The sequence below is a fragment of the Pituophis catenifer genome, unplaced genomic scaffold, assembly GCF_029215685.1.
Source record: "Pituophis catenifer annectens isolate HBS135680 unplaced genomic scaffold, rPitCat1.0.hap2 SCAF_3, whole genome shotgun sequence".
NCBI lineage: Eukaryota > Metazoa > Chordata > Lepidosauria > Squamata > Colubridae > Pituophis > Pituophis catenifer.
Window position 1 is genome coordinate 168,525,121 of NW_027256883.1, and position 16,756 is coordinate 168,541,876.

Below are 16,756 nucleotides of genomic sequence, written 5' to 3' on the forward strand. Positions count from 1 at the left end.
TGCTAAAATACTTCTAAACATATCATTGCATATATATTCCATGAAATTTCCATTCTCAGTCACATGCAGGATATACAATGCAAGAAATGATATCATAAGACTGTATCAGATCATATGGCACATACTTCTAATACCTTTGTGTTTCAAAAAATATTGGCCAGTGGAGTACCAAGACAAAATATTTTCAATTTTAGGTTTTAATCAATACATGCTTGCTCCCCTAATAATTTCTCCAATTTGGCATGACTTTTGTGAGCATTACCATCTTAACTGTCAAACTGACATATAAAAAGAAATTATACTTTGAAAATCTGCATTTCTCTTAAGCATTTCTCTAGCTAAACTGTTCAAAACTAGAAACATTTTAACAGTTGTGGCTATTGGCAAAATCCAAACTCCTACATTTGAAGCAACTTCCAAATAGTAAAGGTTTTATACTAAAATAGTGGATTAGGAAAATAGAAAATACCATTAGGAAAATAGAACCATTTAAAAGGCTAACAAAGAAACTGTTTATGAAATAGTATTTATATTGAATCCAAGTAACAAATTAATTAAAATGCTCTAATTCTGTCTAAGGATAAAAAAGTAAATTAGTGGTCTAAGCAAGTAGGAGAGGAAATATCTTCAGCCACAAGAATTAATCACTATAATATATGCTCAGATAGGCCACCAGATTCCGATATTTCTTGAATTCTTTATCTGAAAGCAGCTGAAATAAAACAAAATTAAAACATATTAACTGTACGTAATTGCTGTCCTATTGTATTATTAGTAGTAGTAATCACACAATCATTGTACAAATAATTAAAAAGTATAAATTAATTTGGAAGGTAGTTTGGTTGGCAAGGTATGAGTATGGCTTGTTATTTTTCTTCTGGAATATTTTATAACTTCCTTGTGTAGATTGGGAAGGTTCTCCCAACCAAATAATAATCAAGACTGTCCCTCCTTAGCTTGGAAGGGAACCTAACACCACAAAATACTTCAGGCAAAGAAATTTTGCAGGAAGAGATACAAGTGATTATCAGCTTTTAAAAGATAACTACAATACATACATTATGATATAAACTTATACTATTATAGCATTATAATTTTTGTACTAGAGCTAGCATAGTATAATAATAATGTGCCAAATTGGGGGCCAGTTCTTGTTAAACTGTGATGTTGGGCACTCACTAGCAATAGCACTTACACTTATATACCACTTCACAATGCTTTACATCCCTTTCTAAGTATCAGCATATTGCCCCCAACAATCTGGGTCCTCATTTTTCTGACCTTGGAAGGATGAAAGGCTGAGTCAACCTTGAGCCGGTGAGAATCAAACTGCAAACTGCAGTCAGCCGGCAGTCAGCAGAAGTAGCCTGCAGTACTGCATTCTAACCACTGTGCCACCACTACCTTTCAGCACTAGGCTGAAGTTGAAAAGTATCCCAGTAGAAAGTAATGTCAAACCATTTCTATAATTAAAAGAAATTCTGCAAGCAAATGCCATGGATCTTTCCAAGAAGTTACAGAAGTCAAGACTGTTTCAAAAACACCCCATTAAAAAAGGTGGTTTTTAATCTCATTCGTTAGAGGAGTATCAGTCAGGAACATGACTATGCTCCACAGTATATAACTTGACCTTTCCATTCCCTCTTCTCTCTCTCTTTTCTCATTGTTGGTGAACAACTGCTGTATTCATAAACCTACCTATGACGCAGCAGAGTCAGCAGAATCTCTATATTTCTTTCCCCAGCATAAATCTATTGGTTGTGGTTCAAATATTGGTGGACGCCTAGAATAAGCATTTTCTTCTATTTAATATTGCCCTGCTGAGTTGTAGGACAAGAGTGTATCAAAGAGCAGCAAAACCATATAAAAGTCTGTAGACAGAACCATTTTAAGGGCCCATATGAAATGAACAGGCCAAACACTTTTGGAGGGAGAGAGGAAGTTCACAAAACATATAGGACCACCATTAGAAGGCCCTGATTTGGTATCCATCAACCTATTGGTTTCTATGGCAGAAAATAGGCCATCTATAATTAACCTAAAATGTATGTCAACAGACCGTCAAATAACTTGATGCCAAACCATTATAGTCTTTAAATGTTACAATAAGAAATGAATAAAGTAAATACAGTATAATATCCAGACCATCTGTTCCTGCAACAAACAGCTAGTAGCTACAGGCTACCACCGTGATGGCGAACCTATGGCACACATGCCAGAGGTGGCACACAGAACCCTCTCTGTGGGCACTTGCACTGGCGCCAGCTGCTCTTCTGGTTTCCGGTGCGTGCATGTGCGCCAGCCAGCTGATCTTCATGTGTGCTGGAGCCCCAGAAACCCGAAGACCAGCTGTTTCTTTCGGGTTTCTGGGGCTCAGGCACGCACATGCACACCGGCCAGCTGGTCTTTGAGTTTGTGGGCTCTGGGCTCCGTTGTGCACGTACATAAGCGCACGCGCGTTCTGGTTTGAGCACGAAAAGGTTTGCTATCACTGGGCTACCACATGGTTTCTTGTAAATTGTTGCTCAAGGACAAGAAGAGACATCAATCTATTTCAAGAAATGAAGCATTTCTGTCATTCTAAACTATTAACATTCTTAACCCCAAATTTCACACCTCAGCTCTGAAAGTTCTTCTTTGTGGCATTGGAACCAAAGACCAGTCTGGGGAACCAAACTTCCCTGGCCAGCTGACATGTCTGTGTGGCAATTTGTATGGGTTGTAAGTTCCAGGTCTGAGGAGATAGGAGAGAGAACAGATAAATTCTTCAAAACATGTATTATTTTCTGTTATATACAGGTAGTATTCAACTTAAAACAGTTTGTTTAGTGACCGTTCGAAGTTACAACAGCACTGAAAAAAGTGACATGACCATTTTTCACATTTATGACCGTTGTAGCATCGCCATGGTCATGTGATTTAAATTTGGATGCTTGGCAACTGACTCATATTTATGACCCCGGGACACTGCAATGATCATAAATATAGTGTTTTAAAATTGAGCTTTCTTTTGAGCATGATGCGCAGGCTACATCGCTATCTGGACTCGAACCTCTGACTGGGTCTGGTGTTATATTTGCATATGCACACGCAAACAGACATGCACAGATATGAACTTCAGGATGTTCAACACCCAGACATCAGGATGAAGAAAAGTGCAATGGAAAATTTTCACAGAAACTGCAGACCTGTGCACTGTTGGTCTTAATTTGCCAGAAAGGCAGCCACACTTTACAAACCGTCTATATTTTTCCATTACGGATTTAGACCAGTAATCAGTATGCATTTCTCCATACCTATTTACTGGCAGGATGCAGAGTTACAATCACACACAGATCCTTTTGCGATTATCTGACAAGCAAAGTCAATGGGGAAGCCGGATTCACTTAACAACCATGTTACTAACTTAACAACTGCAATGATTCACCGAACAAATGTGGCAAGAAAAGTTGTAAAATGGGGCAAAACTCACTTAACAAATTTCTCACTTAACAACATACATTTTGGGCTTAATTGTGGTCATAAATTGAGGACTACCTATACTGCAGTTTTTATGCTATATACTTGTGATGGCGAGCTTATGGCATGCGTGCCAGAGGTGGCACGCAGAGCCCTCTCTGCTGGCACGTGCGCCATTGTCCCAGGTCAGATCTCTGTGGTATTTCTTTCGTGAGTTTCTGTTTCCTTGCAAACGATGAAACAGAAGCTCATGAAAGAAAAAAATCTTGCCGTGCTGCCAGTGTTGGGATGCCCCATCTCCTGCCGGCCAGTTGGCCATTGGGTCTCTGCTGCACATGCGTGCATGTCCACGCAAGCGCATGTCCACCTTTCAGTTTGGGCATGTGTACATGTGCAGTTTGGGCACTCAGTGTCTAAAAGGTTCGCCATCACTGCTATATACTATATAACTTAAAATAAACATATCATTGTATATTGTGCTTTTTTAATAGTAGTGCTGGATTGGTTAAAGTTATAAAAAGTTATAACTTTCCATTCAAAATAGCAATATAATAGTAATAGCACTTAGGCTCATATACCACCCCATAGTGCTTTAGAGCACTCTCTGGGCGGCTTACAATGTCAGCATATTGCCCCCAATAAACTGAATCCCATTTTACCAATGAACCGACCTTGGAAGGATGGAATGCTGAGTGAATCTTGAGTGCCTGTCAGGATCAAACTCCAGGGTGGGGGCAGATTTTTCCTACATTTGCATTCTAACTTTTGTACCATCAGGGCTCCAAAATAATTTTTATAAGTTGCATAAATCAAAAATAGGGTTTAATTTTTTTTGCTGTAGTATTTCAGTTGTCTCTTTTTTTCTCTTCATTTGATAGTAACAAATAAACACACACACACATATCTATATCTACCTGTATCTCTCTCTCTCTCTCTATATATATATATATATATCTATATCTGGAATTGGGTAAAGGTTTAAAACTTTATGATGAAAAAGAATGCATTTTATTAAGCTCTTTAGACAGAAAGGCTCCGAGAATGCAATCTTACATGCAGTCAATTACTAGAAAATTAGTCTCTGTCAATAATTTACAATCAAATGACATTTCAACTTAGTGCAAAAAGTATGCCTCAGATTAGCAAAACAGGTATTTATATTTGGGTTCTGTTATCCCCCCTCCCCACCTGCACTGTTTTCAAATGAAAAAAAATCCTACCTGGCTCGTACAACAGTAATTTCACTTTTGTATTGGGATAATTTTTACATACCGTCAAGGTTAAGATGTATCAGGCTTTCGTTTCAATACAGAAAATTTTGGGAGAGTTACTAGTGTTTGTTAAAATACTTGCTGAAGAGCCCCCCGAACAGCATATGATGGCAATTATGCCACCACATAAATCCAACAAAATCTGTAAGTACAGGAGTCCCACTGACACTATGGGAGTGGGGCCATAGTGGAATATATTCAGACAGTCAGACATATTAATGATAGCTAAAGATCGCTTTGTTCCTCTGATATATCCATGACTAACTAAACAGTACAAATTTCAGTTTATGCATAGTTAAATCCTTTCCAAAATTAAATGAAAAACAAAAGAAAGCTCAAATATAAGATTTTCCCGCCTATCCTCCTTAGCACTGAACTTACTTTATTTTTCAGGTTCCATTTCTAATAGCCAGTTTTTAATTTAAGAAATGAAAACAGTACCCAGGAAAGAGTTCTCTATCTTGAACCTGCTCTAAAAACCGTGGTACATTGCTGAGAAATGGGAAATGAGCAATCTTATGCTTGTGTTCTTTGATCCATATTGACTGATATGTTGTAGGTGCAGGAGTCAAATGCTAGAAAAGAAAGAAAGCATAAAATGAAATTATAAAGAATGTTGTTTGAAGTCCATAAATACTCCAATTAGCTTTTAATTTAGATTGAGTTAATAATCTTGATTTTTAACTCCGTCAAACCCCATAAAAATAGAATAATTTGTGAATTAATACAATTAATACATTGTAAATAAATCTGGAATGGTAATTAAAATTCAATTTAATATTTTTGTAAACTTTTGTGCATTAACAATGACTCCAACATACCAGGATTGCAACTGTGCAATCCTGTAAAAAGACATTGTTGCTTTAGTTTCATGTTTCTATTTAGATAGACATCTTAAGGATGTCTATCTAAATAAATTCAAAATACTGCACAGCTATATTAGAGATTCCTTTCTAGTTTGATGTGTCTTACTAGAATAATTTAATGTGTGATGAAGTGTTTTGGGTATATACAATTGTCCAACACAGGGTATGAATGTTGCAAGATGGGTGAGACAATGTCACACAAATAAATAAAGCTTCTTCTCTTTCTGGGGCTTTTCTGAAGTGAATTGAGATAGTTCTTTGTTGTTGTTTTTTTAAATGATGTTCTTCCTGTCTGTTTGCTCAGACATTATCTGTTTAAACCCTGAGCAAAAGAAACCTTTTATCTTTTCAATTTCATATGTTTAGTAAAGATACCCCAGAACACTGGGTTTTTAAATTATTGTCTGTGCTACCAGTACTGTGTTCTATCATGATGAATTTATTTTAATTATTTTATGTCTCTACAGCACAATATTACAGAGTTTCTTTTAAACTTACTTATGGATAAACAGGGATATAAGCATTAGTTTGCTGTGAGCATCTCTGTTCCCTGGCCGATTCCACATCCAAGTATATCAGTAAATCAAATGTAGTCAGTTTCACAGTAGAAAATATGACAACACTTAAAGAATATAAGTAATATAAACATTTCTACCTTTACTGTTTTCTTCTAGAGAAGCATGAAACATGAATTGTGAAAGGTTAAACTTGTCTCTGAGCCACTCTGGTTTGTAATGCTGGCTGTGGTGGAAATATTTTGGCCTTCTATTTAAGTTTAAATTTAAATTTTAGAGTACAAAGAAGCCCTTCCTTAAATGGAACCCACAGTATAGAAAGTGAATTTCTATTCTGTATATGCAAGGCACATTGGCTGCAAGAGGTGTCTGCTAAAGGATTTCATCCTGCAGAAGAGAACTCCTACTACAGAGTATATATAAGGAAAATGTTTTTACCTTGTTTATTATTACAAAACGTGGTGTTGTTCTTGCTCCCATGCTGTAACCTTTGGTACTCTGTGGTCTCTGAGCCAAGTTATATATAAGATTGTTCCTCTACATATTAAAACAAATGCTAAAGTTATTCTACACTATAATAATGGGGAAAAACAATGTTTAGCAACATAATAGAGCCTGCAAAACTAAGATTTCTACTGAGAAGAAGTTAATAAAAAGCAAATCTTGGGTACTCTCAGAGAAAGCATGAGTAGTATAAAGAAACAGAAAAACAAAATGAGACTTAATTATAATATACAGACAACTAAAAAGTCAATGTTGGAGCTGGGTGGTGAATAATAAAATAAAATAAAATAAAATAATAAATAAAATAAAATAATTATAATGTAGTACCCTACCTAAGTTTAACATTTTCTTAAACAGAATTTTCTCAAAGCAATTGCTCAATTCCCCCCCCCCCCTCATCTTATTGGAATAATTTGAGTCTTAGAAGAACAGTTGAAGAAATGGTACACTCCTTTTGTTTTCCCACTTATTATTTATTAAACCAATTTAGATAGCTGCTCATCTCACAAACAAGAGATTCTGAGTGGCACACAACAGAACTAAAAACATTAATACATACATTGTAAGGTATAAAAAACAAACTAAAACAGAGACGAGCAGACAAAGGGATGTTAAGAATGGTAATGCTACCTCACTAGCTGACTCATCTCCTGGGTTTCCCAGTCCAGCTGGCATAACCAAGTATAGAGGGACCCCACCCCTAGGGAAGGATGATCATAAATCTGTTCAATCCCACTGCCAACCCAGAGATGGAATCAAGTAGCTCTGGCAGGGTAGTTGCTATACAGCAGGGAAATTGGTACAACAGTAACAATCCCAATTGATCTTAATTTAATAAGCAGGGTCTTGAAATCCATAAACGATTCTCAGATGACAACTTCCACATCAGCACCCCGGCTCCATGTTGTTAGTTTGTGCCAAACATGAAACCCAGCTGGTAATACCTCTGGAAGGGGGACCATGCCAGTTTGGCTTTCTTATCTATGATCAAAAAGGCCTTATTAAAAACTGACCTGACATTTAAGAGCAACAAGCAGAAGTCAGGGCTTCTGACAGTCTGCTACTGGGCATAGGTACTAAAATCAAGGAGCTGGAATGTTAAATATTTGTCCTGTGTTCTCTTGGCATGACCTGCTTGTCTCCCACCATATCTTCCCATGCCCATGCCCATGATAATATTGTAGCCCACACATGTCCCCTCAATGGCCACATTGTTTTCCCTGCCAGATACCCAAATTCCAAAGGCCCAGGACCTCCAATAATAACAAAGAACCCTGAGGTGCTTCAGCTGTACTGGCTTTCAGCACCCTCAGGCACCCAGCCCCACCTTCCTCCATCAACCCTTTTCTCAGTCTCTCATCCTAAGTGGGGAGGCATACAAACAAAATACTTAGCCGACAGACAAAATTGGGAGGAAAATAATCTTCTCCCTCTCTGGAGCTATCAGAAAAAAAGCCTCTGTTTGCGGGTGGTGGGGGAGAGTCAACATCAAATTACACTCTTCTGCTATCAATCCCTCCTAAACCACCACCAATAATCCAAGTCCCAAAATCCTGGTTAGCCTCTCCAAATGGAAAGTCCCATGTAGTCTGGTCTGTATGATGAAAGACACTGGCGTAAAGAGATGAAAATAAAATACAAGGGGCAACCTGCACCAGGTCCACAAAAGCAGCCAACCAGGCAACAAGCCTAGTGCAGACTCAGTCCATCCTCAACCATCTCCTGATTTCCAGAATTTGTTAACAATAGCAGACCATCAGAAGTGCACCAAACATAGTGACCCATGGTTCCTGTACCATTTCCCCAGAGTTCTTCCCTACTTTTTAAAAGAACAAAACTTTTTCTGATTTAGGAGACAGGTGAGTTGACCAAAGATGTCTCTTCTTTCCATGACAAAAGAAAAACAATTTTTTCCCCTCTTGATATGGACTGAAACTCAGACAGTGACCATATTTGGATGTCTCTCAGTGAACATTAGGTGGAGGTTTGTAGCTTGCACATTCACTATACAGAATGTTAGGGTTCATTAGTTTAAATAACAGAACTTGTACTCATGGATTTTTGCTGGAAGCAATCATATGAGGTAGGTAGAAATGAAAGACAGTATCAAGCCACAGAGTCATCTTGTGAAAATAATAGATGAATGGGGTTCAACTGTGGTCTCTCAAATCTTTGCAAATATTCTCAAATTATTTATTTTCTAAGACCAGAAACATAGTTTTTATTTATAATACATTCAAATTTTGGAAGCAAAAGTAATCAATATAATCTGAATAGTAAATATCCTTTACTTCAAATTAAAGATCTCTTTGGAGAGAAAATAAAGAAAAATGAAATGGAGCACTGCTTACCTCTGCATGATTATAAGATCCTGGTCCACGATCAGGATCACCTTTAATTGGTGCGAATGCATTACCTAATCGGTCTGGTGCATGATGAAAGGGGAAAATTTTCTTTTCCTGACAGGACCCAAATGAATTTCCGATCTGAACATCTGAAAAACCCAACAGGAGTTTATGTCAGTCAAATGTTTGCATCAATATTTTATAATGTGGTACAAAATTAAGTTTAAAAAAATAGCAGAGTGATACCTCTTATCTACTGGACTTACTTTTCAGTGAAACACAGAATACAGCCAGCCAGTTCATTTCACTTAATTACCAGGTATTTATTTAAAAAACTTAATTAGAAAGGAAAAATATAGTCCTTATTTATTGACTACTTCTCTTGGCGACTATTCAGAGTTAGAATGGCACTGTAAAAATAGATTAATGACTTGCAGCCATTGTAACATCCCCATAGTGATGACATGATCTTCATGGTCATGTGATCATGATTTGGGCACTTTGCAACAAAACATTTACAATGGTCACAATGTCCCATGGTCATGTGATTGCCATTTGCAACCTTCATAGCAGGCTTCTAGCAAACAAAATGAATGGAGAAGTTGGCAGGAAGTCACAAACCATGGTCATGTGATGTTTTGTTTAACAACCCACAGTGATTTTCTTAACGAATATAGCCAGAACTGATGCCATAAGTGCAACACAGTCATGTGACATTTCATTTAATGATGATGTCATTTAGTGATAGAGCTGCAGGTCTGAACTGTAGTCAGTAAGTGAGGACTATCCTTAACAGTATTCAGACTTGCATCATTTGTTGTCTCAATCTTATTGCAGCAACACGAAATTTAGCTGGTTGACAATTTCATATCTGAGAGAATGTTCTACAGAGTATTGATCTGTTCTACACAGTACTGATACAGTGGGGGTATATAGCTATTCGAAAAAGCAACTGGCCTGTATTTACAACCATTTACAGTGTCTTGCATTCATGTGACTGATTTTTGCCAAAACCCGGCATGCACATCCAGTTTCTGGCAAAAATTGCCCATAGCAAACAATGGTTTCAATTAATGACCATGCTGTTTGCTTAATGACCACCACAAAAAAGGTTGTAAAACTGGGTTGGTCACGTGACTCACTTTACAACCATCACAACTTAAGACCAACTGCCAGGAACAGTTATGACTGTAAGTCAAGGACTATTTGTACAAATGTGTAAACTATTTTTTTGTTTACCACTCTCACTTTTTGGTGGCAATTGCCTGTTTACATTTCTGCTCTCAGAAATTTAACAATGAGAAATTCTTCAACAACTGGGAGATAGCAAACTCTCCCTTTTTGAAAAATACATAGCAGAGGCTGGGCAATCATTGCTAAGGAATGCTGCAGTTGGAATTTGGAATGCTACAGTAAATGGTGTTTGGATTAGATAACTTCCAACATACATTTCAAGGCTGACTTATTATAATGTTTCTCTGCAGTGACTTAAACCTCCTAACTAACAAGATAGTTGTCTCCGATGGCAATTTATTGATGAGAGAGAGGGACACTTCATGGAAGTTTAGAGTACTGTTCTAATTCATTCACTTGTTTCAGGATTAACTCCTAATGTATTAGTTTTGTCCTGAAAAACTTAAAGAAAGATATTTTTTTTTTGCTATTATCTGTTCTGAAACAAACAATGCTATTTCCCAAGAAAGAAAACATATTGTTAAAGGCCCCATAATGTGACACTGGAATTTGAAACTCTACTGCAAATACATATTTGGCAGGCAGGGGTTACATATCCATCCAATTTTGCTAGTATGTAAATTTGATTTTTGATTTATATTTATATGCCGCCCTTCTCCGGAGACTCAGGGCGGCTTACAATGCGTTATATTCCTTTAATACTGCGACAGTCCCTTTAGATAGTGTTATTTTAAAAGAAGTCTATATAGAATTATGGGCTTATGTAAATTTGTTCTGGAACCTGAGACAAATAATTTCAGAAATGCCTTTCTCTTCTTTGTAAATCAGCAATAAAAATACAGTAAATTAAATGAAATTAAGAGCTCCCTCCTAAAACCCCAAATCGCTTGACTGAAGTGACTGCCCTGCAATTAGAGCTCTGACTTTAAATTGGCGCTTACTTACCGCTCAGTACCCAATCCGAATCTAGGTAATTTTGGAAATCCAACCGTGTTCGCACCCGCAAGTTAGAATGGCTCAATGTCGGGCTCCACAGCTGAGGCATGGCAATCCCGAAAAACAATGAATCGCAAAAAAACCACCGGATTTTCCTTGATCTCCTGTACACTGCTTGGAGTGTCCAAGCATGGGTATTTATCAGCCAGTTATGACATCACTGAGTTGGAATTTCTTTGGCCACGCCTTCCTCCTTCTGGCCGAGCCTCAGTTTTTTTCCAACTCAGCCAGAGGAAAGACTTATTAGAGTTGGCTCTTCATTTTTGCTTAAAATTCAATATATAATTGGCCCAATTTAAAAATAAATGTAAAAAAAAAACCAAAAAAACGAGCCTCTTTAAAATAGGCTTGGGTGGCTGAGGCAGTGAGAGTGAGCTGTGAGTCAGCGCTGTGTGCTCTGCAAGGCAGGGATAAGATCGCTGTGGAGGCAGTCATTACTCCCTGAATCTCATCAGCAGCTGGGAACGTGAGGAGGTCATTTTTAGCCTCAGAGAGGTCCAAGGAAGAGCGCTGACCACGTGGCCGATAGCTGCCATTTTGTTGGTGGTGGCCATTTTGTTTTGGGCTTACAACGCAGCAAAATACAGATTTAAAGGCAGCTGGGTGAAGATCTGCAATCTGGGAGCCTTTTACATGCAAGTAGACTGTGTTTTCTTCTTGGGATCAGCGTTTTTGTGGCCTGGGAGTCTGTGTAGCTGGCATAGGCTTGATGTGCACAGAGCCTTGCGGCATTATGTCAAGCGGAAAGCCCCCTTTCGACGGACGGAGGCCCTATTTGTGTCATTTCAGCCCACGTCGATGGGGAAGAAAGTTTCACCATCTACCGTTGGTTGTTGGCTCAAGGCATGCATTGCCTTGGCGTATGAACATCAAGCTTGTCCAGTGCCGTGTCGCATCACCACACACTCTACTGTAGCACGGCCACTTCGGCTGCTTAGGCTACGCAAGCATCCATTTTGGACATCTGCAGAGCTGTGACTTGGACTACTCCTTCACCGTTTGTGAGGCACTACAAGTTGGACCAATTCGCATCAGCGGAGGCAGCGTTTGGGAGGCGTGTCTTACAGAGAGTCCTGCCGGCCGAGGGGACCCTGGACCGATCTGCTTCCCTCCCATCTTCAATTTAGCTTGGGTATATCCCATGCTTGGACACTCCAAGCAGTGCACAGGAGATTGAACGTTGGGCTTACCTTGAACGTTCCATCTAGGTGCACTGCTGGAGTGTCCAAATCCCACCCTGGCTTGTGCTAGTCCAGGAGTGGTCGGTTCTTCCTATTGATGGCATCTCCCCTGGTTCTGGTTTTGTGGAAAAAAACTGAGGCTCGGCCGGAAGGAGGAAGGCGTGGCCAAAGAAATTCCAACTCAATGATGTCATAACTGGCTGATAAACACCCATGCTTGCACACTCCAGCAGTGCACCTAGATGGAACGTTCAAGGTAAGCCCAACGTTCATTTTCACGTTAGCACATCTCCTCCAAGGAAGAACGCCTTCGAGGGCGACCCGCATCCCTCTCCAGCCGATCCACGGCGCTCCACGATGCGGGGGCAAAAACGCTTGTGGCGCGCTCCTTCTAGCCAATCTCCGCCCGACTCACCTGTGAGCTCCCACGCGAGGCGGCGCTGGCTGGCGATCAGCTGCAGGGTTCCGACCTGTTTGGAGTCCGTGTCTTGCCATGGAAACAGAAGAGGGCTGGGTCCCAGATTGGAATACTGAGGCAATATGCCGCTTGTTGTGCTTCGGGACGCGAGGCCTTGAACCGTATCTGCAAAGGTGGGGAGAGAGAAAAATGCTGGGGAGGCTCGTGGCGTAAGGTCTGGCGTCCGGGGCGAGAGCTCAACCAGGCTGCGACGTCTGGGCGACTCCTAGACGTAGCAGCATGGTTGTCGTGGTTCTTTATTGCCAGCTAATAGTCCGGACTTTTGCAGCGTGGTTACGGCTAACCGTACTTTTGCCTGACAGTAGCAACGTGGTAGGCGGGTGGAGTAAAGCCTCGCCCCTATCATTTTCGCAGCAGATTCAATTTTGCCCCGTGTCTTCAGCGGTGGGGCTCAGCTCTGTTAGTACTGCAAAGAAGCGGACTATGACGAAGTGCCACCTGTTTACGCTTCCCTCGCCCTATGGCAGGGGTCAGCAACCCGCAGCTCTGGAGCCACATGAGACTCTTCCATCCCTCTACTGCAGCTCTCTGTCACTCACACAACCGCTAATGTGCTTTCCCCTCCCCCCCAGGCCAACCATGAATAAATCCAAGAAAAGAGAAAGTTTCAGAAGAAAACAGAACGTTTAATTCAACTACATATGCTAGTTTTGTGGCCGCTCAAGAAATAGTCAGGCACAGGAAGGGTTTGTGGCTCCCGGAGTTTTCTTTTTTGTGGGAAACGGGTCCAAATGGCTCTTTGAGTGTTTAAGGTTGCAGACCCCTGCCCTATGGCAACTAACTCTTAACTCTGCACTTTTGAGGGGGATGGAGGAATATTCTCCATCTTTCTTGGGCGAGGAAAAAGAATGGCTCCAGCTTCTGAAAATAAAAGGCTGGCTGAGCCAACGAAATTATTTTATTATGGCATCATTATTTTGAAGACCCTAAAATAGTCCATTTATACAATGGACAGTGAGTGTTGAAACGGCTATTCAGCTGGTTTGGAAATCTGTAGCTGAGAGAAGGTGAGCAAATAGCGTTTCTTGTTCCTGAACAAAGTTGTTTGGTAGATTGGAATTCCCAATCAGAGACCTCTTTATCCATAAAGCACTGTCTTCTGTAGCATGTGCTTATCCTAAACGATTTGGTTATACACTACTTAAATAAAAGGGTAACATGATAATTAATTAATTCAATCAAGTTGTAGTCTGTCTCAATCACAAAGGCACCTCTAGGTAGTTTACATTTTGGATTAAAAACAGTAGAATAATAATAAAAATGAACAATATTGGATGGCAGATCCAAAAAACAAAACAATCTAGTCCCCGTCATAAGACATATATCCAATATTGATTATAACCCAATCCAACCCAGAGCTCATTGCAAGAGACAGGAATTTAAAGATTTGAGAAAAGAGCATGGTCAGTGCCATGTGGACTTAAGGGAGAAGATCTTCCATGGCACAACAAAGGCCTGATTCCTAGGTCCCATAAGATGTCACTGGACAGAAACAATAAGAAAGCAGTTCTTATGTCATGAATTTTTGTACAAGTGACAATTGGCATCTTGAACTGCAGTTAAAAGCTTACTGATAGCCAGGGCACAAAGTATAGGTTTTGTGTAGTCAAAATGAGAAGTGATCATAACTATTCATGTTAGCTATAGCTTCTGAATAGTTTTCAAGGTTAGCCCTGGATAAATTACGTTAGTGTTCAAATAAGAGATGATTAAGTTATAAGTGCTTGTGAGAAGCTCCCCTCCTTTCACAAAAGATCATATTTAGTACCCACTATGGATTAGTGCAAAAGTCCTCCTGGCCATGGCTGCCATCAGGTCATAGAATTGAGTCCAGGAAGACTTTCAAAATTACACATGAGTTCCAACTGGACGCATGGATCATCCTTGAAAACTAACAATTGTCCTTGAAAATAGAAGGTCTTTCAATCCAAAGCCACTTGGATTTGTATAAGCGTATTCCTCCCCATCCTGTTCCTTTACATCTCCTGGCACTGGGACAAGATCACCAGAGCATCACCTATGCAAACAGGTGTGAAACATAAAGGTGGATACCATCCAATACTGAGGCTATAATCCATGCTGATAGATGACTTCATTCAGTGGCTCTTGTAGATGTTAAATAAAAGTGGGAGAGTCTTGAGTCTTGTGGGACCCTGCAGAAGAAGAACCTCAAGCTTGATCCTTCCTCCCAAAACTAACCCTAGAGGAAAGAGGAGGATATTGCAATAGTTTTCCCATTCCCAGTCTCTGGAGTTGATTTACAATGATACTGAAAGCTGAAGAGAGATTTAGCAGGTCTAGAAGAGCTGCACCATATTTATTTCAACCCCGCCAAAGGTCACCCAGAAGCATAAACAGTGACAGCATTGTTCATGGGCCTAAAGCCTGATTAAAAATAACCTGAGTAATCTACTTTCTCAGGCCTGTTTATGTTTTTATCTTTGTTAGTATATGACTATGCATGTGTTATATCTAACTATGTAAGCTCCTCAATTAATGTTTATCTGGCAGATGTTGAAATGTTTATTTCCTAAATATTTCCTTTACTAAAACAGAAAGCCTAACTACAGTTGAATTGGATTTTTCTTTCCCAAATTGATTTTGGTCTGTTGTTTCTTATTTTTTTCTGTACCTGTGTTTTACAAAGCCATTGTTGTCCAACTACAGGTTGTCCTCGACTTAAGACAATTTGTTTAGTGACCATTCAAAGTTACAATGACACTGAAAAAAATGACTTATGACCTTTTTTTCCACACTCGCAATTGTTGCAGCATCCCCCATGGTCATGTGATCAAAATCCAGATGCTTGGCAATTGACTAATATTTATGACGGTTGCAGTGTCCCAATGTCGTGTGAGCATCTTTTGGGACCTTCTGACAAGGTCCCCACTGATTGGAATGGGGAAGTCAGATTCACTTAACAACTGTGACAAAGGTATAAAATGGAGCAAAACTCACTTAATTGTCTCACTTAGCAACAGACATTTTGGGCTCAGTTATCGTCATAAATTAAGGACTACTTGTACTTCATCTTTGTGTTATCTATAGCAGTGGAAAAAATAATGTATTGGATCTAATTGTGAGGTTTGAGATACTAAGAGAAATGAAACCACTGGGATAAATAAAAGAATTTTAAACAAATCTCATTATTCAATATGTCATATATCTTTTATGAGAAATATTCAAGGGAATTACTTGGATGTTCAAAGGAAGTAATTCTAGCTAAAATAATAAAAGATTTCATAGTAGAAATAGTTACGAGCTTACCTGATTGATGTTCTAGCATGATACAAATTCTGTTTGTGGTGATCTAGAAACTAAATGATAGAAAATTTAATGGGAATAGATCAAAATAATGTCTCCCTGACAACTTTTTTCTCAAGTCATCAGTGGTTATAGAACAACATAATCTTCAAAGTTGACATCATATAGATTATGTAATGATAAGCCTGGATCATTTTGACTGGGAGAATGGGAATGAGATATAAGAGGCATTTACTATTTGGCTTCCTTATCATCATAGCAGTTAATCCCTGGAGGGAGAAATGTGCCTGAGGATTTGTAAAACTAGAATAAATTGGAGAGTGGAATTCCTCACAATCTCACTGTGCCTTCCCTAATAGAATAAGGACACCAGTAGGTAAATTGATTGAGGAAGACCTTTCCCCCCTTCTAAATATAGGAAAACTGTGACAGATAAGGTTGGTTTGAGTTAGAATTAGAGTCCACATCAAGGGGTGACATGTAAATCTAGGTTAATCAAACAGTTCAGCCATACTCTATTAATGTGCTAAAAGGCTTATTATCAGTACTTGAAATGGCTTGTTTAGCTGCCTCTTATATTAACTGACTAGCATGTCACAAACACAGAGGCAAAATGGTGCCTCTCCCAGATAATGAAAAAAAAAAAAGCATGACCATATGAAAGCTTTTACTGGCAGAAACAA

At 39.2% G+C, this 16,756-nt stretch overlaps 1 protein-coding gene across 1 annotated transcript; it reads right to left on the reverse strand.

Moving 5' to 3' along the window:
• Positions 1-640: 640 nt before the first annotated feature.
• On the reverse strand, positions 641-16,095 carry CIMAP3 (ciliary microtubule associated protein 3). The gene is made up of 7 exons (XM_070939750.1): positions 16,077-16,095; positions 12,747-12,914; positions 8,967-9,109; positions 6,550-6,648; positions 5,172-5,305; positions 2,617-2,734; positions 641-712 (listed from the first exon to the last, which is right to left on the reverse strand). The coding sequence occupies exons 1-7, from the start codon at positions 16,093-16,095 to the stop codon at positions 641-643; spliced, it is 753 nt and encodes a 250-aa protein (XP_070795851.1).
• Positions 16,096-16,756: the final 661 nt, after the last annotated feature.

Bases quoted from the DNA above. Each gene is read 5' to 3' on its own strand.
- CIMAP3 (XM_070939750.1), bottom strand. The intron at 6,649-8,966 runs GTAAGCAGTGCT...TTTAATATGTAG, and splicing joins GATCTTATAATCATGCAGAG to AGGAACAATCTTATATATAA. The intron at 713-2,616 runs GTGTGAAATTTG...GTTTTATTTCAG, and splicing joins GAAGAACTTTCAGAGCTGAG to CTGCTTTCAGATAAAGAATT.